Source organism: Prinia subflava, chromosome 5 (genome assembly GCF_021018805.1).
Source record: "Prinia subflava isolate CZ2003 ecotype Zambia chromosome 5, Cam_Psub_1.2, whole genome shotgun sequence".
NCBI lineage: Eukaryota > Metazoa > Chordata > Aves > Passeriformes > Cisticolidae > Prinia > Prinia subflava.
The window spans coordinates 17992529-18018959 of record NC_086251.1 but is presented as its reverse complement, the minus strand read 5'-3'; the positions used below and the strand labels follow the sequence as shown (position 1 = coordinate 18018959).

At 42.5% G+C, this 26431-nt stretch overlaps 1 protein-coding gene across 9 annotated transcripts in view; it reads left to right on the top strand.

Annotated features, from left to right (window-relative positions):
- Positions 1 to 18257, top strand: part of TSPAN4 (tetraspanin 4) — a 415251-nt gene extending 396994 nt beyond the window's left edge. For 8 of the 9 annotated variants that reach the window (XM_063398243.1, XM_063398238.1, XM_063398242.1 and 5 more), the window contains 4 exons: positions 1957 to 2058; positions 9474 to 9605; positions 11583 to 11666; positions 14397 to 18257. In XM_063398243.1, the coding sequence (XP_063254313.1) occupies positions 1957 to 2058; positions 9474 to 9605; positions 11583 to 11666; positions 14397 to 14465 (387 nt within the window). In that variant the 3' untranslated portion in view covers positions 14466 to 18257. Of the gene's footprint in view, positions 1 to 1956; positions 2059 to 9473; positions 9606 to 11582; positions 11667 to 14396 lie in introns of those variants that run through there. The other variant, XR_010080524.1, reaches the window with a different exon arrangement.
- The last annotated feature ends 8174 nt before the right edge of the window (positions 18258 to 26431 follow it).

The following is a 26431-nucleotide window of genomic DNA, read 5'->3' as shown; positions in this document are numbered from 1 at the left end:
GTGGGAGAACTGGTCACACAGAGCCTGTTTGCTTGACTAATGCTCTGCTGGCTACTCAGTTTCTGAAATAAGAAAATCTGATGCCAGCTGTGTTCCCACTATACAGGCCCTGCACTCTTTGTGCGGGAAAAGTGGTTAATTTTGTGAGGAAGAGAGGACTTGCTTTCATTTTGCCTCAGCAAGTCGCTTGCTAGTGAGGCTTCTCCAGGTAGAAGGAAGATCGGGAATGCTTGGTGACACAATCTCTTGAGACCATGTTAAAGCACACATGGACTAACAAAACTTTGCTCTTGATCTTCTATGAATGTCAAGTTAATAAATTATCATGATGTTATATCCATCTCAAATTGGATGTCAAGATTGCAAAGCAAAACTTGAGTGAGGAAATGCAAACTTTGCATTTTGCATCCTTTTGTTAACATGGTATTTGCCCTTCAGATAAGAATCACCATTTTCTCCCTTGTTCCGTATTAGTGCCGATGAACCTGAGGGTGGTGTGTAACTCTCTCACTCTACAGGGCAGATATTCTCAGGTGAGATAAATTATTATTCAAAATAAATCTGGCTCTTTCATCTTCAAGGTAACAACAGATCGCCTAGCTGGATTTCTGTCCCCACCTGCCCTTAGTTACCCTGTTCCTCTTCAGCTTTGTCAGTTCCTGAATAAGAATTAGTTTTTCAACAATTAATTTACCTCACTGCCTTGGAAGGACATTAACTAAATTTCCAAGCCTCTCTGAGACTGGCATCACAACCATGCCCTTCCATCCTAATTGATGGCTCTGCTGGAGACCCCAGCAGGTCCAGTTGAGACACAGGGAGCTGAGGGTAAGTGCAGAGCTGAAACACAGTTCAATCTAATTCTTAAATGAATGCCAGGAATCCCCAACACATATAAGTTTATCGTTTATTGCCTGTAATTTTCTCAACTAATTCCAAATTTAATGACAGCTTTCAGCTTTGGTGTTCTCTTCTAATTAACGTACCAGTGACTATGTATAATCTCTGTGTAAAGCCAAAAGCAGCTTACATGATAATTACAGGGGATCACAGCACCTACTGTTCAAGGAAGGCATCCCTGGGAAAGGCCTTGCATGATAGTTAAAATGCTGAGTTTAAGTTGTACTTAATCTTAATTTGTGCTGTTTCTTGTACTGCCTCAAAGCTCTGTATTACTGGCTCAACATGATGCTGGTAAACTTTCAGAAGGAAAGAAAAGAACTGGACAGATCAAGCGCAATCTTTTGCACATACAGCAGAGGCTTCCTGGACAGGGTGAGCTTTTGAGGCCATAGTATTTTTGTAGAGTCATTTTGTTGAGTAACTTCATTATTTCCCCATAATAATTATGATGTAGTGGGTTGAACATTCCTCTTTTACACTGTGCGAGATTCTTTGCATCCACCTTTTTTGCAGCTGCAGTCAGAAAACAATTCTGACTGCACAAAGCAGAAGTAAGGCCCAAGAGTATGGCAGAAGCAGAGTACCTTGCTGCCTCTGTTAACTCAAAATTAGCATTGGTTACATCATTTTGTATGGAATGAGTTCCAGAGGGGCAATCACAAGGAATACACCATGTCTGTCTGTTTTCCAGTATGGAAGAGTACGCATTAATGCACTTGGTCACAATTAAAGATACTAAGCTAAAAGGAAACGCTGTATGTAGATGAATGTTTTCATAGATAGGGTTATTTGCAAAAGTGGTTAACTGCATCCAGTCTCCAGTACGTTGGTAGTTATGTGAGAAGGGCAAACATGTATTAAAGATCTCTGTGACGGGAAACAGGAACATAAACTCAGAAGAGGAACTCCTGGTGTTACTTACAAAGTGTTGTTAAACTTTTACTCATTTCAGTTCAGGATCATTGTCCAACATCTCTGTGCTCCATGCACTTTGATTCTGAAATGTGGTACTCAGCAAATTTTGAGTTCTGTGTCTTTTGTTGTTGGTTTTAGATTGACAAGTATGCTCAGCGGGATCTGAAGAAAGGACTTCACTTGTATGGGACAGATGGAAATATTGGCCTCACGAATGCATGGAGCATCATTCAAACAGATGTAAGTCTGAGCTCTCTCTTTTACCTCTTCCTCTTCACCTTCTGGGTTCTGTGACAGCGTGTTCTGGGTGTGAACCTAATTAAACCTCCAGATTCCAAGCCACTCTCTTTCTCCCACCCAGTCAGCACATTAGCAACTAAACTCTGTTTTTTGTAACAAGCAGTAATTTTTATTTATTTCTCATCTGGCAGGAAATATCTCTTCCTTTTAGAAGGTTATATTAAACTGATGCCTAAATATCATGCAGTTCTGTGCTATGTGGAGGGGGAAAGAGCTGGTCAGACAGGAAACAAGCAGTGCCTTCTTTTTAAAGTCAAAGGTGTGGCTTATGTTGGGATGAAGAGCATAATAGCAAAGAACCTCTTCAACCACTTTTCCATTTCTGTCCTGTCTCCTTTCCCTGCTATGATTGCTCCCACTAGTGAGTCAAAATGGAAACAGACCCTGGTGTTTGCAACCTCGTCCTACAGTCAGTACATCTTCCCTGGCAGAATTCAATCATCCTCCATCACAGGTGGACTGGGAATGGTTTTTGCTGTGTTGTCACTGTTGTCCCTTTGTCCTGATTCTCTGACAGCCCTCTGCCATTGTCATCTGCTAAGGACTAGGGAACATTGTAGCTGGCTCCCTCATCCTGTGCTTGTCTGAGGAAACACCATCAGTGACAGTTCAGGTTTATTAGCTCTGTTCTTGTTTCATGTTCAGTTCAGTCAGTTCTCCTGAGGGTGATCTTTTTGTTTTCATGTTCTCTGCTTCATGAGTGGAAAAGTGCTCCAGCTTTTCTTCTGCTTTAGGCACAAGCGCTTGCACTGCCTTGGCTTCACTCAAAAAATCTTGCACAGCTTTCTCAGTTTCTCCTCCAGTGGTGCAAGTGTGGTTACAGACAGGAGTTGAGTCTTGCCTGATGTCTGAAAAGTATCAAAGGCAGAAACCTCTCCCAGTGCTCCCAGAGTCTCCTCTTATGGACAATACAAGGTTACAGGAGCAACAGGATGCTAAGAAATGGTCTGAGAAATTAAAGATTTGAGATCAGTAACAGAACAAAAGAACTGAGTGGCTGCACTCCTTGTGCATTCTGAGTCTGCAGGACCTGTCTGTGTTGAGTGCAGTAGGTGACCTACAGCACTCCTGTGTGTCAAAGACAAACAGCTCAGTCCAGCAAACAAGCCAACTCCAGTCCTGCATCCCAACAGCTGCACATAAAAAGTACTTCCAGTTACCTTTAAAAGGCTTCAGCATCTTGCAAAATTGTTAATAATTTCCTCTTCCAATACTTTTTCCTTTTTTCAGTACATCAAGCATGAGAAGGCATCAATTACTGACGAGAGAAATGCATTTTGTGGTGCTAACATTTAGATAAAATTTTTAATATCATTGCTGATATCCAACAATATTAGAAAGTTTACTCTTTTACAGTAACTTAATTATGTGTAGTAAAAATTTAGCAAAAACTACTAATATTAAAATGTTTGCAGTAAGTATTAATCTGCTTTTAGTGACACCCCAAGAACTCTTAAAAGCATATAGCAAAGGTGGGGAGAAAAGCAGTTTTTGGAGGACTCATGGGATATAAACACTTCTGCTCCTCTTTGTGTCAAATAGGTGTAACAATATGTGCAATATCTAGTTCACATAGTCACATTTTTCAAAATCTTCACAAGTTGATTGGATTCAGAAAAGATGTAAAAGAATAATGAGAATTTTGGAAAGTGACATTATGGTGAGAAATTTTACACACCTTATATAAAAACAGGCAAAGATGAAGTAGTGATGTGACTGCAGCCCTTAAAAAGAGAGCAGGAAGGAGAAAGGTTTGTGAGAGAAAAGGGTTCTGTAATTGATCCAAGAGCTAAAATCTCAGGTTAGACATATCTGGTGGTAGGATGCCATTGTACTGCAGCACAGTGGATTCTTTTTCTCTAAAGAACAAGACCTGGCATTTGGCTTAAAGGAAATGGTCACGTTCGGTGACCAGCTTGGGTTTGAGGCAGCACTCAGTGGTTTGTGTAGTGCTGCAGATCACAGTCATTTGTCCTGATAATTCCTTTGGTCTTGAAACCCATTATAGTTTAAAGAGTGCCTTATGAGTTCCCAATGAAACTCACGTTAGCTAACTCCTAAGAGCTCGAAAGATGACAAGAAAATGCCACCCACGGGCTCTGTGCAGCCAAGGGACATCACTCTCCCACAGCCACTGTGAAATTACCACGTGCCAGCTTGGCAGTACCACAGTGTCAAAGTCACTGTGCTCCCCACGCTGGGCACTGAGGAGAACAGCAAAGAGCTCCCACAGATCCATTTCTGCCACTCTGCATAATTAGTTCTCACATGTATCTTTGAAAACTGTGTGGGAACAGACTATTGCAGAGGTGCAGCAGAGACAATCCCATCATGGTTAATTATGTAAAACACTTTGCAGTTGAATAGAGCTATCTAAATGCCAACTTGGGGGGTTTTTGTGTAATAATCATTATCTCTTACATCCCTAATCAGTAGAGTGTAGTCACTGATTGGAGGATTAGGAGATTCAGGGGATTTTCTGCAAGGGAAGTCCCAGCCCAGGCTTGCTGTTTGCATTTTGTCTCCTAAGGCTCTCAACAAACTCACAGCAGAGCAACCACGTTCCATATAGGACAGTGTTTTCCCTAATGGGAGACATCAGTCCTTAGTTGAGCCATGGGCTGTGTCTGGATGGGGATGGGAAACAGCAGCCTCACAAAAAAAAGTGTCATGTAAAAACAAGACAGTAACAGAAATCATAATGAGCCCTCGTCCCCTCTGCATGTGCACTCCTTTCTTTGTAAAAGTATCTTTCAGAGTCTGAGCAGCGATTAGAGCAGTATCTTAGGTGCTCTGGCATAGTTCTTAATTTCTCCCAAGATGTACTTAGAGACCATCCCCGTCCTGCATTCATTAGGTACTACTGTGTATGGCAGCTTTGGCTCAAAAAAGGAGGAAGAAGTTTTTCCAAGGAACACATTTAGATGCCATGTTACTTCTGTGGGCTGGCCAGTCACAAATCAGAGGGGAGTTGTGACTGGGAGTGTGGATGCCCAGTGCACACAGTGACTTGTGAGTGGTGATTGTCTAAGTGAGAAAGGCCTGAGCACCTTTTGAGGAAGGTTTTCTTTTCCAAAGCATTTGTGCCTTCAGAAATGGGTTTCCTCTTTTTAACAGAAGCCTGCCATTTTCAAGAAACTGGAAACAAGTTAAAAACAGGGCCCGTCTTTTAAGAGGAAGTTGGAGTTTTGGCTGATGCCTGAGCTGTTCATGTTACTGATAAAGGAGTTGGGTTAAGCTGCAAACCTGCAAAGTGTGTGAGAGGAAAGGCAGTGGACTCATTTTGCAGTCCTAGTAAGCCTCTAGGTCAGGGAGCTGTTTCAAATCAGAACATTCTATTGATTTCTTTTTAATACTTTCAGCTAACCAAACTCTCAGCTTTTCTCAATAGCATTTCAAACCTTAAAAGGATAGAAACACAAGCAGATGAATTCTGAGTGTCGTGACCAAAGACTACGAACGCTTACAAAGTGATTTTCAAACATGACTAAAATTCTGATAGTTCAGGAGGTAAGTTATCCTGAACTGCATTAAACTCCCTACCCACCAGGACTGGTTAAAGTCACAGGTGGAGATCATTAGAAAAGGAGAAACAGGCATTAATTTTTAAAGTGTTGCTTCATCCCCAACATCTTTGTGATCAATATTTGAGCACTTCTAACTCACTGGGCAGTAATTTGAGAGGTGTGCAGAAAACCTATTAGCTTCACCAAAGTGAGCAAATTCAGCTCACTTTTTCTGCTTTGTAATGCCTTTTCATGTTTATTTAGACCACTGTAACTGAGATGAAAATTGACCCATCTCCCTCTTCCCACTCATTGATTATATTAGATCAAGCTGTACTTTTGAATTACTGCTGAAGGAATCCATGCCACCCATTGAACATGGTTTTTAGAACAAAACTGTATTATTCACCACTTTTTACAGTGATGGAGGAAAATGGTGTACAGGAGGTCCCCTAACCTGTTCTAGTTCTTTGCCCCATTCACAAAACCAGAAAATGAGGCATTGCTTAAAAACTGTCTGCAACAAGGATTGAATATCTATTTATTTTCATGAACCCTAGCCCATCCTGGCTGAGTCTGCAGGAATTCGGCAGAGATCAGGCCTACTTAGCCTTCAGTATTGGGATTACCTGTCAAATATGTACAGGTGTCCAACTCCTTATCAGGAGTTGCACTGTTGCACTGAGAAAGAAACTTTTTTAATAGATTGCTCCCTTTTAAAGGGTGCTAGTCTGGGTACCCCAAAATAAGCACTGTTAGTTTGTAATTGTTTCTAAAAAATGTAAATGTTGAAAGTAGGCACAGAACTAAGCAATCAGGCAACCTGGTGTAATTTTGTCACTTAACTTGTGAAGGGAACAAGACAGGAGTGTAAATGTGACCAAAAAATGAATCTGGTTGTAGCAAGAATCAAGTCTTCAATGCTTTCATGACTGGCATTGGCAGAACATCAGCCAGCCTTTGTGGCAGAACTGGCTGCAACAAACTGCTGGTGACTGACATCATCCTTCATGTGCCCTGGGCTTCCTCCATCCTCCAGGTGTAGGCCTGTCTCCAACTATCCCTGCTTAGAAAGCTTGCCAATTTTCAAGAGAACATTGCTCTCAAATCTAAGAGGCCTCTAAAAAAGTCCTCCATATTCCCCTTTCTTCTAATGGTCCCTCATCTCCCTCAACAGTTTGGCTGTTTACTGTTCAGCTGCATCAACCTGGGATAAACCAGTTGCTTGTCACATGATCCAAAGTCACTCCTGCCCTCTCTCTTTTCTACTTGGACATCCATAGTGAAGTCCCTGAGTTTATTGAGCTCTCAGCTTATCTGCCTTTCTGGCTGCTAGCTGAATCTGAACTGGTGATCCATTCAATCCCATTGCTGCTCGTTTCCTCGTTCCTGCATCTCTGACCATGGATCAGTGCCCCTGCTCCCTAGAGATGCCAGGCACAGACCTTGGCCTTCACTGAGCAGTGCTCCCTGCCTTGCTTCTGCACTCTCAGGTCTCTGTGGTGTTAGAACTCCACTGTATCCATCACCCCCTCTTGATTAGGGCTATGGATCATCCGCTGCTTAATCCCACTGCTCATCCTTCCTTTGTCTTCCAAAGATACTTCTTCCAGTTATAGCTACAGACATTCTTTCATCAGTCCCAAGACTATCGATCCTGTGTTATGTCATTATTTATACCTTGACCTTCTCTTAGCCCATTCCCCCATGGCCGTGTCTGCTGTACAGAGAATCTCTGTGGGCACGCAGTTTGTGTCCAACTGCAGCTCATCTTTGCAACTGCATCCCTTCCTATTCTCACCTTGTGGTTCACCAGGAATTTTTGCTCTTTGGAGTCCCAGTCCTAGCTCATGGCCCAGCCACCTCCTGCTTCACAGGCTCCACAGGAGCAGCTGTCCCCAACCCATTAGTGAGCACTTGGCTACAAAATCCGTGCTTCATCTTCATCTCCTTAGTCTGTCAGACTGACACCTTCAGCCATGCATTATTATTATGGGGAGAAGGAGTCTAGTTCTGATTTATGCAAACTCGTGTCACTTGTGTTTGGCCAGAACATCACTCAAATGTCTCAGCCCTTACCGCTGCACTCTCTACATCACAGATGAGCCACATTTTTAAGGCTTGCTGTTTACAAGCTGTCACTTCTCACTGTCTGTCAAAGAGCTGCCTCCCGACTCTAATGATGACAGCCTGCAAGACCTTCTTCTTGTTGGATTTCCAAATAAACCAGCCTTCCTCAAATGCATGCCATGTGTTCCAGGCTGCTCCTGCCCGCTTTTGGGACCCACTACACATGGACCTCCTGTTCTCTGCAGGAACACAGAGGAAAAAAAAGAAAGGCACAAACTTTTTTTCTAGTTTCATGTCAATTTGTAGAAAATGAAGCCCGTAAGCTTACAAATCAAACATTTGTAAGTGGAGGATTGAGTCCTGCCACAGACCAAATCATAATTCGGAACAGAAACTTGGAGGGATGGATGTTAGTCCAGGAAAGTTTTCTGACTTTTCCTTGCCAGAAGAAAAACTCTGCTGTGAGCACTGAAATGCCTCTATCAAGAAGTACTTTCTGAGTGCTTGAAGCATCCTGTGATGCATGAGGCAGCATGTGACATCTCTGCCCTCTATAGGTCTGGAGTGGCACATTCTGTGTGTGCAGCAAGACCTGAGCACTGCAACTCTACTACAGCCTGAACTCTACAACTACGGTATAACAAAGCAAAACTCTCCCTCGAGCCAGTGTAAACATCAGGATCTCAATTAGGTCTTTGGCCCTGGTGATGCAGATGTCTGCATGATCATGAGTCTCTCACAAACAAGGGAAGTGGTCTCTATAGGGATGCGAAAAATACTCTTAAGGCTTATATAAAATCCCATTTTGAAAAATAAGATCTTGGCAAGTAATTTTGGGACTATGTAGGTGGCTGGCATAGCCCCAAAAAGGTGTGAGGTACTGTGAATGGCAGAGAGCAGTTCTGCAGCCCAGTGTTGTCTTGTTTACTTATTGGTGCTGAAGTGTCTAAACGCCAACAAATTCATACTTTTGCATAGGGGCGACAGATGGTGTATACATCTATATGGTAACGAGTCCTAGCTTATTTCCTGTCACTGGAATAGGGCAGTTCCCAAGGGGAAGAAGGCCAGAGCCATTCCCTGTACCACTGTGTGTCTCTGTACCTTTCATCCCACTACCAAAGTGGAACAGAGCTTCTGATTTAGCAGAGTTGTGATCTCTGCACACACTGTGTTGTTGTAGGCAGACACTTAAGGCACAGCTATTACAGCAGCATCAGAAGATGACATTAAAGAACTGCACCACAGAGAGAAGAGGAGGAAATACATCTTTTGCTGACTGGAAAAGACTTCCAAAGGTGATTAGTAATTAACAGCTTAGTGAGAAATTCACCTTGTTTACTTCAGTCATGATCCCAGAAGCAGTGGGCTGTAGAGATCCCAGTACCTGCATCTCTTGGGTGCTGTACCTGTATCTTTTTTCCTGACGAGCTGCAAACAACTGTTACAACTCAGGTCAGTCAATAACTCAGTCTCAGTACTTGTCTGAGGCAGTCCAGTTTCAGCTCCTGCAGAATCCTCCCACTGCAAATAGGGGCCTTTGCTTCTTGCATCAACATCAGCTGCATACAGGGCCATATTTAAACCTAGCACAAAAGAGTGGAGAGAAGGGTCTGTTTGGGTACAGCTGAGGAAGTACTGTATTTCTTTAGAATGTCAAGCCTCTGCTGGTGTAATTGGAATGCACTGAGCGTTCAGGCTCCAGGAGGCAAAGTCAGAACAGGCAGAAGTCAGTGACGGATCACACTTACGGTATCACCCCGGTTCATCTCTTTCCAGTTCAGATGCTGTGGAGTCTCCAACTACACGGACTGGTTTGAAGTGTACAACACAACCCGAGTGCCAGACTCCTGCTGCTTAGAATTCAGCGAGAACTGTGGGCTCCACTCCCCAGGGACCTGGTGGAAAGCGGTGAGTAGCTCTGCAGCACACGGCAGCGCTGCCCTGCAGCCCAGGTGAAGGGCAGGCAGGTGGTCAGGGCTGCACAGACAATAAGCTGTGCACCTCATTCACCTTTCATCAGTGCTTTCAGAAGGCTCCTGTTGAGCTGTGGCCTTTGACCTCCAATGAACCCCCTCTTTGGTTATTCTTATGGGCTGGTTTCCTTTCAGCTGTTGTTCCACATTGCAGATAGGCCCATTCCACACTGATCCGCAGCACAGACTGTGATACCTACTAGGAAATGGCAGGAATGTCCCTGTTATAGTGTCCCACCTACTGGGGCCAGGTAGCAATAAAGGCAAAGGGTTCTTGCACACACAGCCCTGGAGCAGCAGCTGTAGCTTATCACAGCCCAGGCAGCCCTGGGCAAGAGGCCTGTGAGGGCCCTGAGCACTCTGCTCCCACCAGGAGCCCTCATTCTGGGGCTTCCCCTGCACAGAAGAGCGGGGACTGCTCCACTGAGCTGCCAGCAGCGTTTTTCTTTTTGTTGAGTTTCTGCACTTGCCTGTAATCAAATTCAAAACTCCATGGGATAATTTCCCTACAATGGCCTCAGCAAGATCTTTCTGGAACAGAGAGTCAGAGCCTAAATATGTCTCTGAAATTAGCTCAGCAATTCTTTGTGCTAATTACAGGTAGTGCAATTACACAGGAGGGATGTGGACTAAGGCCACCTGACGAGGTGGAATTACAACTACGTTTTGCTGGTTCTAATGGTTTGGGAGGACAATGAGTAAAGCTCTCTTGGCCACTTTCTAGAGAGATTTCATATTGGTACTCACAGAGGCTGAGTTCACATCAAACACAGCTTCCTTATACTTCTTGAGTAGCTCCAGGTCATTTTTTTAATTTAAGGACTAAAAAGTTCTTCTTCTGTTTTATTCAGGGTAACAAGAAAATCAGTGCAGGTTAACCCTCTGGCTTCTGATGGGCATTAATAGTTCTTCCTTTGTATATATGGAAAAGCCCCTAACTGAAGGCCGAATGATTCTTGGCCATGAACATTTGCAAGACAGGGGCACTGTTCTTGCAAAAGGTTGTCTTACAGACATTAGTATTTAAAGAAAGGTTTCACTTGGGCCAATTACACCCTCCCCAAACTGGACCAGTAAAACTGGGCTACAGATACTGCAGAGTTTAAAGCAGGAAGAAGATAATGCAGGAGCGCCCACCATGGAGTTTGAAAAGGTGGAAAATGGGATAAAATGGGTCCTGTGCAGCAGGAGCAGCTACAGAGCCACTGGCACTGCTGGGTTTCATGTCTGTATGTGTTATCAGAAGTGTTTACTTCCCTGAAACGTGGAGAAAATGAAAGCCTCGTTGTAAGGTTCTAACTGCTTCTGGTTGGGTATTAGAGGGCAAAGAGGACCCAAACCCAGTGCTTGTTTTTTTGTTGTAGTTAAACTCCAGCTGGCTAATAAGCCCCACACAGCTGCTGCTCACTTTGCTACCAGTGGGATCAAGGGGAGAAGCAGAAAAGTAAAAGTGAGAAAAGAGTGGGTTGAGATAAAGACAGATCGAGAGGGAAACCAAAAACCATGCTCTGTGTAAGGCCTGGCAATGATAACAAAATATCCCCAGATTATCAACCTTGTGTTCGGGACAAATCCAAAACCCACCCCATACCCACCACTGTGAGGAAAATTAACTCTACCCCAGCAAAAACCAGCAGAGTATTTTTAGTTGCTGGCTGGATTTATGTGCAATATAAATTTTTATGCTCATGCAGCATTTTGGAGGTGCACTTTTTTGTGTCACTGGGATTAGTGCTCCATGCTCAAACTTCAACCCAAAAATACACTATAATTGCTCCAGCACTGAAATGATAATCCAGGCTACCTAGCAGCCAGGTCAGATCCATTTTTTCTCTGGCTGTATATTCCCAGGAGAGTAGAGCTGTATTTATGGCTAATACAATATTCCTGGTTTGTTTCTTTTTATTTTTAGCCTTGCTATGAAACTGTGAAAGTATGGCTCCAGGAAAACTTACTGGCAGTGGGAATCTTTGGATTGTGCACAGCTATGGTGCAGGTACAGTTTAATATCAGTTTTCAAATCCTGACTAATTTTAACTACCAAAGTAACGGTAGATTCAGATATATACTCTGCTCAAGCAGATTTTTCCTGTACTGTCATGCAAAATTATTAAATACTCTGTGTTTTACTTTAGTTAAAATACTGTGTACAAGGCACAGGACTAGGAGTACTGCACAGCTGGCGCTTTATCAAGTGGTTCATCTAAGACTGAAACTGGACTTGGGAGCTCTGGACTCCAGACACGTAGTCAGGGTAGGATGAGCTGCCTTTAGGGTGCCTGTATTTGTCCAGTTATTCTCCAGAGAGAACTTAGGCTAAATATCCAACTTGAACATAGTCTGGAGGTAGCTAAACTCTTCAACCTCATCCCTAAGGTCCAGAGTAAATTACAAATCAAGATGTGGTGCCCATTGGTCAGTCCTGCCAACAGACCTGTGCTCCCTTGCTGTTAATGGCAGGGAAGCTCAGTAGGTGTGATTGGCACAGACTTGCCTACCCGATTTTTGAGTTGCAGACCTTTCCACAGTGACCTTGGTCAGACAAGAATCTGTTGTCCACCACTTTGTCTCACGTGCCTGTGCCTTTAACCCAGCCTGCTGTGGCTGTGCCAGTGTAAACACCAGTGGCACAGCCTGAGCATACACGGGTGAAAGTGGTGCTGGAGCTCAGGCTGCTTCAAAGGCCCTTTCCTACATTCAGTGAAGATCTCGCTTTAGTTTCCAACTCCCCCTCTCTCACACTCAACGTGCAAGCACAAAGGATGGCATTGCTAAGCTAATTAACACCATGTCACTGCAGATTAACCCATGGTTGCTTGGTTTGGTTGGTTGTTTTTTTTTAGTTTTTCCTGGGATGCCAGTAGCAGCAGCAAGAGAGAGCCTGAGATCAGTATTCTACTCACATTCCCGCTAATGACAGATTAGGCAGAATGGCACATATCTTACTCTCTCATATGTCATGTATTGGCTGCAGCTGATTACTGCAAATGCCTGATGCCTCACAGACCCAAATTCAGCAGAGTTTGGGGTTTGTTCCAGTATAGTAAGCAGATATGCTTAGAGAAAAAAAATACAGGATCATATGGCAGACAGACAATTTATGACTGTTGTTAATATATTACCATAATTAAAAAACCCAAACCAACTTTTCAGTATCCATTCAGGATTTAGAGTATCTTTAAAGGACACTAAAAACCCCCAGGAGCCCATGGTCAGAGTCCTTCTCATAAATACCCTAAATGTAAAAAAGTTCTAAGACAATTTCTGACAGAAAGACATTGCTAGTTTGCATGGGAGGAAACACTTCAGACAATTTAAAAATGCAAATTCATATTCCTACTAAATGCTGTGCAACGCAGAGAAAACAGAACACAACTGATTTTTAGTCTGCCTTCCAGCTGCCTGGTGTGATTGAATCTACCTGATGACAAAAGTTTCTGTGCACTGTCACCTAAAATGAGCTCGCCTCCCTCTCTTGCTGCTGTTTCAGTTTTGTTCTGGCCCATGGCATGTGACAGTTTTTCATTTAAGTATCTTACAGAATCATACAGTGACATAAAAGTTGAAGAACATACAGCACAAGCAACAGAAGAATCTTCCTCAGTTGTGCATGCTTCAAATTATAAACCAAGTTCAGCCACCACTGCTTTGTTATGTAGCTGTCCCCAAAGGTGTTCCTTTGCCAGGAAGCAGAAGGCAGAGTTCAGGGGTACTTCCAAAAAGGCAGGGCTTCCTATAAACAGCACACCAAAACTTAATAATCTGATTTCACTGGGGAAGAGTGAGACTTGAGGAAGATTAACAACTTCATAACCATTTTTTGTTTGTAAATGTAATAGTGTCCGTGTGTATTCATATATTCTTTCAAAGTACTCATTAACAGGAACTATTACTCATGTAAAGACTAAATTTGAAGTGGTCAAATTAAGTGCTTAAAACAGAATTCATACCCTGAAATTTTCTACCTGGCAGACCTTCATTTCAGTGACAGCTCTTGCAGTGGGGCTGCAGAGGGAAAGTAACAAGCACTTAGTACATTCCTGTAAGTACCTCAGATGGAAGGAAAGCAAGACTCTCTCCCCCATCCCCTTCTGAGGAAGCAGAGGCAGCACAACAGTGCTGTCAGTGCTGGGCTGGGAGAAGAGCCCCCACCTCCCTGCTGCTTCTCTTGAATAGGCTGAGTAGGAAAACACATCCATTGTTGATGAGGCAGTGATGGCCATGATTAATGCATGTTCAGTCTCCAGTGATTCCCCCACAGGGACCTGTGCTCACACACACTTGGAAAAGTGAAGTACAGGCAAGTAAACCACAGCATCCATAGGGCCAGGAATTAATCCAATGTCTTTCAAAACAACGGCTACAGGGATACCCACACAATACCCACACAGCTGTGGATTGCTACTACAAAATATTTTCAAGCAAAAGGCATCCAAGTTTTTCTAATACACCTCTTCCCAGTATCTGGTGGCTGCTCGTGATGGAGAGATCAACTCTCGCCTGCTCTCACTGTTCATTCTGCAAGACAGCAATGCAGATAAGGACAAAAGGTAGACAGACTCTAGGAAGAGAACAAGGATATGAACAGGCAGAAAAAGCAGTATGTGACATGTCCTGTGTGTGAACAAAACTAGTGTCATGCTTTTCTCTTTTTTTCTTGTTGTTTCAATAAATAGGGGTTTTTTACTTACTGACAAACAATTGTTTGTTGTTTCTTTTCTCTTAGATTCTTGGACTCACCTTTGCAATGACCATGTATTGTCAGGTAGTCAAGGCAGACACCTACTGTGCATAGATACCATTCCCAATCTTTCTGCTTCTCCTCCAAAGGACACAGGAGAAATCTCCTTCATGCTCATTCATCTGACCTTTTTTTTCCCCCTTTGTACTATAAACTGTGTATAATGCTATCTTTCTGAAGATTTTGTGAATCACCCCACTTTACTGAAGGAGGAAGAAAAGAAAGTCAGTCCTTGAACTGGCACAGGTAAGAAGCAGCCTTGTCTGATGCAGAGGAAACCAAAAAGCGATGGTTCCTTTTCCATGGCCTGTGGCAAGGCAGGACAGGCTGCTATGAGGGGCTGGCTGCAAACCCGTGTTAGGAAAAGATGGCACTGAGGCAACCTCTGCAAAGGCTGCCAGGCTGCCTCCCTGCATTTCCCAGTCTGGAAGAGGACATAGGAAAGAAATGTTCTTCAGCAAGAAGGTACCGAGTAGCTAGCACTGAATGCAAGTGTAATTTTACTACAGTTTGCACACAGCTAAAATCAAGATCAAGCAGCCCTGCCTCCAAGTGTCTCAAGATGATTTTGTAGCCAGGAGAGGATCATCTTCAGAAACACATTGTTTTAAAGGAGTATTTTTAATCTCACACGCCGCAGCGTCAGGCTTTTAATCAGAATCTGTACAGTGGGATCCTGGCTGCCAATGGAAAACAACACTGGACATTGCCTCACTTCCTAATTGCCAGTGGCATATAGATGGTTGACTGCATATGTTATATATACTACATTCATAAACACATACTTTTCTGAAAGGAGGTGAAAATACCCAGCATCTAACCTCAGAAAGGGGAAACCTTTCTATCCTATTTTACATTCCAACTGAAATAACCAAGTATTATTTCTTGTACAAGGCACTATCACTTATACCTCTGGGAAACAAGTAATTACTTTCAGCTGTATCTTCATTTCAGTAAACAACTTGTGAGTGGGCTCTCTCTGTCAGTCTGCTATGGTTTTATTTTTTACCATCCCCGTTTCAAGTAAGTCTGCCAAAAAATATCACTCATTTCTACGCTTGAAGGTGTGTACAAAGCTGTCAGCTGTTCCTTCCCTGAATGTCACCATTTCATTAATTTACTTTGGGATAACATCATCTGCAGGTATGATAGAGTTTGCCTCGCTGAGGAAAAATCTTTCACACATTGCTCATTTTTCTGAGAGTTATTAAGACTTCAGATGCTTTTATGCTTAGCTTTTTTTTTCCTTCTAGCTGCACACTGACAACAGCCAAGACACATCAGTCTCTGCTAGAACTGGAATCACTTCTCAGTGCTCTTTTTCAGATGCATTTTGCTTCACCTAGCTGCTGCCTAGAATATAATCCACACTTCCTAGAATATCATGGAATCAGAGAAATTTGCAGAAATCAAACCCATAACTTTCCTTAGCTGAGGAGCAGCCACTCATTGATAAGGGAAGTAACTGATGCAGTACCCTCCTATGCACATCTTCTGCTGATGAGGTTAAATATCAGATGTGTCCTATTGTTCATAATTCCCTGCCAGCAAACAGCTCCAGGTAGTGCATGTGTGCCAGGGAGAGGGGAAGCACCCCAGGGAAAGGACACAGTAGGGAAGAGGCCAACTTAGCAGTGCAGGTGGCCTTCTCCCTTCAGGCAGCATTTGAGGAGCTCTCAGCCACTGTCACTGAGAGCAGGGAGCTGGCCATGGAGCTGTGTTTGCCCAGGAAGCTGAGTGCAACCATTCCTGCAGACTGGAAGCATGCATCAAGCTCACAGAGAGAGTTACCCTGCTCTCAACAGCAGGTCTCAGCTCTGAGGGACATTTTGCATGCTTTGATTTAAAGGCAATTTCCAGCACAAAGCTGGACAATAGGCCAACCCACAGCCTATTGAGCAATCTCTTACACCCATAACTAATGCTTTTCTGGACCTACATTATTTGACAGATCGATTTTTTAGCTTTGGGGGTTTTTTGGTCTCTTTGCTGATTTCTTGCATTCTTCTCATTCTCAGGCATGAGCTACTCCATATTTTCTGAGAAATTGCTTAGGACAGTCTGGTGCTTAAAGGAGCAATTTCCTAACTGTTACCCCCATGGGGCATTTAGCTTTGTGGGCTAAGGTAAAAGTAATGTGTGTGCATTTTAAATGGCTTCTCAACCACGATCACAGCCACCTCCCCAGCACTGAAGGATTTTACTGTCATGTAAACAAGCCCCAGCAAACCCAAGCTGAGCAAGTAGCCCACACACAGGTACCCTGTACTCCAAACAAGAGGCTCACTGGACGTGTTGCGACCACCTCAGCCTCCTTGCTCTCTGCCTCTTGAGCCCAGGCTGACCTGCAGGCTGTCCTGCTCTGCAAAAGATGGTGTAAGGTTGTTCCTTCCCTCTCTCTAGTGTGTTCTTGACCTGCACAGACAATCCCAAGTTAGCTGTACCATTAGTTCTTGCCTTGGTTTATAGTTTGTACACAGAGGTGCTTCTGCTGACAACTCCGAGTTTCTACCACTGAAAAGCAGCACGACAGAGTGATGAATACATTCATAAAACATTGATTTTTTTTGAGACAGATAAAAGGTAGACAAGTCTATTTGTAGTGATCCCTGCCATTAAAAATTAACACAGAGACAGCAGGCTGATGATGGTTCAGTTGACGGGAGCAAACCATTGTGCAGAACTCCCACAGCGAGCAACTCTCATCAATTTGCTTGATGGTGTAGGGAAAAGAGATCACAAACCCTGCTCCTGTGAGTCTCACAGTAATATGTGCTGAGCTCTTAGAGAACACTTCCAGACTTCAGCTAAAGCTTCAGTGGAAACAAAATATGAGAAGTACACTGGAGACAAGTCACATTTTGTGGTTTCCTCTAATCATTTTCCACAGTTTAGGTGTCTGTACAAGATAAACTGCCTTGGTTTTCAAAAACAGGTACCTAAAGGGAGTATAAGCAACACTCACTCCGTAAATTCCAGTCACTGCAACAAAAACATTCAGTTAGGGGAAAAAAACCAAAACCAAAACCACAAACCAAAAAAAAACCCCAAGCAGACAAACAAAATAAAAACCCCAGATCAGATATTGCCTAATAATTGTTTTTTAAATACCATCCTTCCACTACCAACTGAGATGCTACTGCAACTTGTTCATAATTTGAACTGGACTGTTTTGTATATTTGATGTTATTAACTCCCTCCACACAGACCAAACAGCTCTTACTGTGCTTACAGCATTACCAGCGCAATCCAATTTCATACCTCTGAACACACTGCATCTAACAAGCCTCAGACTTACCATATTTTCTTAAAAGCACTGCATCCTTTCTCTGCTGACAAGGTCAGAAGATTTCATGATGTGTAACAGCAACAATCTCTAAAAAAAAAAAGGACACAAAAATACAACAAAAAGCCAAAAAAAGACAGTTCCATTTTACACATGAAACTTCACATTAAACTGGTTGATTATATATAAGTAACCTGTAGTACATAATATCCATTTGAAAGGCTGCTGCTGATATTGAATGCAGGCAGAGGAACACAGAAGTCATTCCAATTGCTTCTATTAGTGTCTTGTCACTTTTAGTAAAGCCTTTTATATTATTGTGACTTCTTATCTTTAAACATGAAGGAGGACTCAATACATTTAAATTAAAGACAGAACCAAAGGCAATAAAGGAACACTCCTAATTTATTCCCATGGCTGTTTCTGCGTAATAACAAGATATGAAGGCACAGGGCATATGGCTGAACCTACTGAATTCAGCAGCATCAGGATTTAACTTTTTAGATTCAATCCAACATACTTTTGGCTTTGCATCTTCACAATTAAAAAACAAAACAACAGAAACCACAAAATATATATTTAATAGAATATGGTTTATTTTCATGTACTGTCACTAGCAGCCAAATCTTACTACTTGTGCAACAGAATTACTTAGCTCCTCATCATACAGTGTACAATCACTGAAATTCACTTTGCTCTTCCTCCTCAAATCAAACAAACTCATAAAGGTTTATTCTTTGATCAATAATTAGCATTTAAATGCAGCATTGTAGGATTTATAGTATGGAGAGGAAGCACCTTCACAGAGGCTGTAAAAATACTCTGTCTTGCATCAGCAGTAGGGCTGCTAAGGGAATCCACCCAAAGCCTCTCTTCTCACAAACTAAAACTGGTCCCACTGAGTACACGTGACTGGGCTGCCTCTTACACGTGCCAGGGTAGGACACAGCTTGTCAGCATGGACAGAGTCACACCTTTCATTCACCCCTTGGCTTTAGTGTTGTGCCACAAATGTGGCACCAAAGGGAAGCAACAGAAACCAGCAGTTGATTGTGGCATTCATTTTAAACCTAGACTATTTACTCTAATTTATCTGCAAGAGTTTGCCAAGTGTAAATGATCTGCATAGATACTGAGTTAGACACTTAGAAAACACGTTGGGACTTGCCATGGGAAATCTTGTTTGGATTCCATTGTGAATTCTCCTCCCTTGTCACTGGTATCTCACCACAGTGGGCAGGTCTCCTCTGTTCTTTGGATTTTGTTGCTGCAATTACAATGGTACATTTTTGTGCATTCATATAAGGAACAAAATTTAAAATATACATTTTATTTTTTAAAAGTTATTAAATATTCTTTAAAGTTTACAATGGAATGTCTTTTGTATTCTTTATAAGCAACTGCACTACAAGCTAAACAGTGATTCTGTACAGACCCAAAAGTGTGTGTGTGTGCAAGTGCACACACACACACACTTGTATGCAATTTAACAAAACCCTACAGTGTTCTACTTTGTCATTTCTCATTATCCTTGATTTGACCTATCCTTCCTTACAAACTTGTTTTTATTATTATTATTATTTAAGCAGCTTTCCTATTCCCAGGTAAATTTACACCCCTCTTTCCTCTTAAGGGTGGGGAACCTGAAATTATTGGGTAGTCAATAACAATTCAGAAACTACTGGGAGATCAGGTTCAGTGTTAAAAAAATACTCAGACCCAAACCAAATCATCTTGTGTTCACAACTTGTCTGTTACTGATAACTTTGAAATAAAAGGACTTCTCTTTTTCTGAGGTAGTTGCTTATGTTCAGAAATTACATAGAAAAACTTGAAAAAATAACATCAGAATGTTTTTATAAATGGAACAACTAGGAACTTGTACTGTGTCAGATCAGAAGATTGTCTGGTTAGCCAGATATGTTATCTGTAACCATGTCTAACACTGCCTTTTTTTATACAGTTTGTTGTACCCTACAGGTCAAACAGCTTCACAAGTGAAATTGCCTCTAAGCTGTGCATTGTGAACAACAATACTGGGGTAATGCTGAAATGTTAATGGGAGAAGTACAGACCCAGAAGTTTCAGAGGTTGTTGCATGAAGCATCATAAGGGATAACCTTCACCTCTGGTGGAAGTTTCTTACAGCTCCCTCAGTTTAGGAGACATGTTTACATGAATTGTTTTCATCCCATTAAATGCAGCACTAGATGGGCTCATCAGCCACATATATCTGTAATCCCTGTCTGACTTGGTGAAGCTTTACACTTGGGTCTTGCAGTATAGCAGTGAATTTCACAATTTCTTCATGTTGCATTTAAAAGAATCCTTATTTGGATTTTAACGTGTTGCCATTCAAGTTCATTTACTCACCATTGGTTCTGTACTTTAGGAATGGTAACTTAATGATGCTTCCAGAAATATATGGGCTCAGAGCAGCAGTATTACCTTTACAGCTTAATTTGCCTTTCCACTAGAGCTTAACCATGGGTAATTGAGTACTCTGTTGATTTTCAAGATCCCATTGTTTCAAACAACTCAGCCCAGTACCTTCCCCCAGTAGCTATCCCAGTTGTCTTTGCTTTTGTGCTACATGTTGGCATAGACAGAGCTGTTCCTACTTAAATCAACAATTAATGAGTATTTCACCTGACGTATTTTTCCAAAGTACATTTAACACAACCTGGAAATACCAGGCCTAGCTGATTATTCTGGCTGTGTAAAACAAAGTACTTTTCTGTCTGCACAATAATTTTCAAAGAGATTTAAGGGCAGCTTATGAAGCTTCATCCAAAGTTTTGTCTTGACACATCAAAAGTGCAAAACACAGCCCTACGTTTCTTATCTTACCATGCTAAAAACCCCAAACAAATAAGAAATCTGTCATTAATAACTCATCTGGCCAAAGCCATTTTGGTTGTTTTCCTGAAATCCCATTAGTTGCCTATGGTAGGTAATTTTACCCTAGGCTTTGCTTCCCTGTCCCCCCCTGCAATAAACTGCTTCCCCATGGAAATGCTGTCTGCTCACTAGAAATCCTGGGGTTTGCTGACCTGCAAGAAGAGCTCAGTTTACATTCCTCCCTCCAACAGGCAGAAAAGATTCACAACCAAATCTACACCAGTGCGTGTTAGACAGCTAAACAGAAGTTCCATATCTTAGGATGAGGGTTTTTAATGAAGAAACAGCTGATCAGTTCAACTGATTTCTCAAACAAGTCCCTAGTATCCTTTATGCAAAAATCATTTAGGCAGAACAGAACATTTTGTTACTACAGAATTGCTTAACAAAGTAATCCCTATACTTGCAATTAAAGAATAATTTGAAAGGATGGGATAATTATCCACTCTAAACTCCCCCTTATATTCCCATGGCACTGCTATTACAGAGTATAGTTCAAATCACAGGCAACAAAATAAAACATGTAACTGTATATAGTTAAATACATAGAAAACAAAACTCTCTAGGAAGCAAAGCAGAGCATAAAAAACTCCCAGCTGTTAATGTATATGGCTTATGTGTCTGAGTCTCATACGGACAGTGACAAGGGGTTTGGGTGTAAAGCATTCATCCTGAAGATTAACTAAAAATTACTGGAGAAGTACAGGGATTTCAGGAACTGGTTTCTCAAAGTCTGTTCAGATGCATCTCCTCATCTCCCTCCTCCACAAATGCCCTTCTTTGGCCCCAAAGCTGAAGTCCATCACTGCTCCAGCCCTTCCACCTCTGCCATTTAGATCTGCTGTTCTGCACACAGAAATACATGGTCAGTCACAGTCCCGGGCTGTCAGGTGCAGAGGGGATTCAGCTGTTCGACTGTATAAATTTTATGGTAAGACATGTTATGGGGCGTTACGAAATTCAGATTTGATACTGATTTAGGAGACCACAGTCTCTACAGAACAGAGCAGAATAAGTCCTGTGACTGAGTAATTCATGCAGCCTGGTTCTGGATCTATGTAGTGACTGAATCCGAGTTACTCTTAATGTCCTCAGTTCCTTGATGCAAGCCTGCAAATGGCTTGACAAGCACTGTTATCAGGCAGAACTGGCACTGGCTGTTTAGCATGCTCCAGACAGAATAAAGCTGCAGGGATTCTTTTTCCATTTTTTTTAACCCAGTTTACCTTGGAAACTTGTTCAAAGTTATTGTATCAGCCACAGACACAATTAATGGATTCTGATATTATATCTCAGCTTGAATAATAAGTGCACAGGATATTGAAGTAAAAAGATGCCTCATCTCAGAAATGATGCATTTGTTGTTCCTTTGAAAGGCTCACCTGCACCCACACACTCTTGAGGTGACTGGGGCAGCATATGCATCCCCACAGTTTGTACTGTGGCAGCCCAACTGTCCAAGATAAATTCTATTAAAAAAAAAAAAAAAAAGTGTGTTTGTATAACTCTCAGTTCTCTCGTTTTCAGGCTGTCATTTCTCAAGGAACAACCCTCTCTCCCTTAAGGGAGTTAGAGCTGTTTGCAAGCTCAGTTAGGGTGAGGCATTTGCAAATACTCCAGGAAAAGAGCACTCCTGCATGGTGCTGACTCCAGTGCTCTTGTGGAACCCCACCTCTCACTCTGCAATCCAACACCAGGTCTCTCACCACAGTCAAAGTCACCAAAGACTTTGTTACAATCTCAGAACACCACACAGCCTCCCTCCTTCCCTCCCCACTGACAGCCCCCTGTGTTAATTCATTTGAAAGCCAAGCTGGCATTAGCTGAGCAGGGAGGCTGTGTGGAAGTACAAGTCAGGCTCTTTGGGTAAATTCTTCATGCTGAAAGCTCAGCTGCAGGAACTGGACACACAAATATGCAGAAACAGTCAAATATCCCCCTAGAAGCCAGAGGTGCTTTGACTATTCTGGTGAGCAGCTAAGTTATGGTCTCTCAAAGGCAGAGCTGCCGTGAAACCTCATGATTGAAAACACTCCTACTTTTAGGGGAAGGACAGTAATTGTGAACTCAGACCTGTGCACAACAGAAGGAATTACGGATTTGCAAATGCAAACACGAGAGAGTACATAGACTGAATTGATGTGTCATATAATTACTAACTCACTTTCCCTAAACAAAGTAATTCACCAGCTTGGAAGTACAGCTTGTTGTCATGGAACTTGCTTGATATTTGGTGCTAATAAAAATTGAAGTTTTAAATCTCCCTGTGAAGTCCGTGCATTGAAGTTCTTCCCTATTAAACACTTTCTTATTCCTGACTGTGCAGCACAGCTGGTTGCCTTGACACAAAACATCTTCATTATCAAAAGGTCCTTTGAAATAAGTGCTCACAGGTTTCAAGGAAGAATTATCACTGGAAAAACTGGCACAACTAAGAGCTTGCTGCAAACCACACTCTCTTGTTCCTGATGGAATCAAGAGTTAATGTACATTCAAAAAAATCTATGTGCATGTGTTCTTCTCCAAACCAAAATATTCCAATGCAAGCAATCTTTGCTGTGGCTGACACAGGATTCCAATTTATCCAAATATCTGCACCAGGAAAAGTGAGTAAGAAAAGGGAAAAGAAAAATGACAGGTATGAAAAAAACATAAATGAAGATTGAGAAGGTTGGAAATGGACAAGAGACCTTAGCAGACTTGTCTTCCCCACTCTAAGGTACAAAGATAGAGCAGCAGCCTATCAAATAGGTTGTGAGCCCATTTAGAACAGGCCCTTGTCCTGTTCCAACTGCTTTCCTGTTCTCTTCAGACTGCAATCCCATCTGTTCCCATCCTAGGTGCAGCAGGTTCACCAAGCTAATGAAGGACACAGGAATACTCAGATGATGAGCAGCTATAAAGGGTACAGACACCGATTCCTCTTATATTCTCCAAATTTCAGTTCTTCCAGCCTAGCAGGAGACCAATCCAGGGAGCAGTGGCCTTGAATTTATTTGTAATTTAAACATTGAAAAGTGCTGAGGATGAGCTACATCTGCAGGTCCTGAGGAAACTGCTGGATAAAGTAGCTGAGCCACTGTGCATCATATTTGAGATATACAGCAGTGAACTTCACACTGACTGGAAAAGGGGGAATGTAACCCCCATTTTTATAAAGGGAAAAGTGGGATACCTGGAGAACTACAGGCCCATCAGTCTCACCTCACTGCTCAGCAAAATCATGGAGCAGATCCTCCGGGAAAATACACTAAGGGACATGGAAAATCAGGATTTGTCTGGGGACAGCCAATATGGCTTCACTAAGGGAAAATCGTGCCTGATAAATCCTGTGGCCTTCTCTGATGGGCTTACAGAGGTGGGTAAGGGAAGAGTGACTGACATCACTTACCTGGACTTGTGCAAAGCTTTCACACTGTCCTGCACAACAGCCTCACTCTCCAAGTCCGAGAGGAGGCCAGTGAAGAGGGATGTTCCTTGGGGGTGCAGGAGGACTGTTTGGGACCAGCACTGCTGAATATCTTTGTCAGCAGTGTGGGCAGTGGGATCGAGTCCCCCTCAGCAAGTCTGCCAACACCAGGCTGTGAGGTGCAGTCCACACGCTGCAGAGAAGGGATCCCATCCTGGGGGGCCTGGGCAGGCTGGAGATGTGGGCTCTGGGGAACCTCGGGAAGTTCAACAAGGCCAAGCACAATGTCCTGCACCTGAGTCAGGGAAATCCTGACAGGCTGTCAAATACAAATACAGGATCGAGAGCAACCTGGAGGAGAAGGAATTCAGTGCTGTTGACAAGAAGCTCGACAGGACCTGGCAATGTACTCGTGTATCCCAAAAAGAAGAGCAGGGCAGTCAGGTCGAGACAGCTAATTCTCTTTCTACTCCACCCCAGTGAGATCCCAGCTGCAGCACTGCATCCAGCTCTGGGGCTCCTGACATAAAAAGGACATAGACCTGCTGGAGCAGGTCCAGAGGAGGCCACAAAGATGCTCAGAGGGCTGGAGCAGATCTCCTGTGAGAACAAGGCTGAGAGAGTTGGGATTTTCAGGCTGGAGAAGAAACAGATATTAGAAATAATTCTTGACTGTGAGGATGCTGAGGCAGTGGAACATATTGCTCAGAGGAGATCACAGATGCCCCATCCCTGGAAGGCCAGGCTGAATGGGACTGTGAGCACCCTGGTCTAGAGGAAGGTGTCCCCAGCTCATGGGCAAGGGGTTGGAACTAGATAATCTTTAAAGTCCCTTCCAGCACAAACCATTCTACAACTTAAAAGAATGCCACAGGTGGTCTGTCACAGCTATTCTGTCACTGTTATGTGGAGCACAATGTCCTGCAACTGAAAAAGCTTTCTTAGTATCAGTGTAACTACACAGAACACAAGGGTGTTCAGCTACACAGTCAGATCTAGTACTGAACCACTGAGTACCCTGGTGCCTTATGTGCACAAGCAGCTCTGGTGAAGTTCTCTGATTAAGAGAAATTCAGGATAATACTGCCACTCTCAATGCTGATGATGCAAGCTTATTTAATTTTCATTTTAATTTAGTGAGCTCTCACTGAAATGAAAGATTCCCTGAAAGCTTTATAGCATGAAGTGAAATGGCAAATTAAAATTGAAATTGAGATAATCCGGAGAAATGTATACACAACTAAAGCAACTCAAAGTCTAGACACCTTTCAGACTGGCAAGTTCTTACAAAAATGAGAAAAAGCAATCTCCTATAATTCTCAAGCCTTTCAATCTGTCTGAGGACATCCCAGAATGCACCACATTGTGTCTACACTATCATTGCAGTGGGACTACGCAGATCTCTATCACAGAATGAAGCACTATTGAAATGGGTTACATGAACCCAAAGCACCACAGAATTTCACATACAGGAGTTTGAAAGAAACCTATTTCCTCTGTCTACTTTATTGAGATCATATATCACAAGCATCCGTGTAATTTTCACTTCAGTATTTTCAAATAGCAACATTTGCTTGTTTGAAAGCCTAAGCAAGATCTCTGTACAGGTAGGAAAGTTTCTCAACACTGCAATTTTTGTTTTTCAAGTCTGTGTAAAACTGTTCCAGCAGCAAATATATGATAAGTGAAAACCCACAACGAATCATACTCTGGGTGTACAGATGTACACAGAAGGAATATAAGCCCCAGGAATGAAAGTAGATTTCCCAGTAGGCAAAGCTGAGCTTAGTTTCAGGTAAGTCTTTCATGAAACTTTTGAAGCAGAGAATATGATGATTCCCCAGGGAAACTGCACAACCACAATACCTAAGCATATTTAAAGATTATCATTCAGGGCTTTTAAATCGAGCTCTGTGTTTCCATTAATCCACTGAGCTGCCAGCCCAATCTCATAGTGGCAGGCTCACTGCTCTCTAACAATTGAGAGCTTATTAAATATTAAGGTCTTAATCTTAAGTACTTCTGTTTGACTGAGAAATTCTAAACAGCACGCAGAAGATAAACATTTTCCCACTAATATATAGATACATATATGTAGAGAGAGACAGAGAGCAGTATTAGATAAAGGCAAATGTCCCCAAACTAGCAGGAGAATTGTGTAGTAAAGCCTTTCATTTTAAAGCAGCCCCGGTATCCCCACAGTCACATTCCCTTTCCAGTTGTTTAGACCCAGCTTTCATAGGTTTACCTCTGAAGAACAAAAGCTCACCTCTCTCCTGGCCTTGAAATGCCAGCTTAGGAATCAGAAAGATGATCACAGCAGGATTCACACTACTCTAATGCTACACTGCAGGTAAAGAGAAAGACAAAGACAGTTTTAAAGGTAGCAGGACCAGCAACATATCTGGTACTTGATCACTCTGA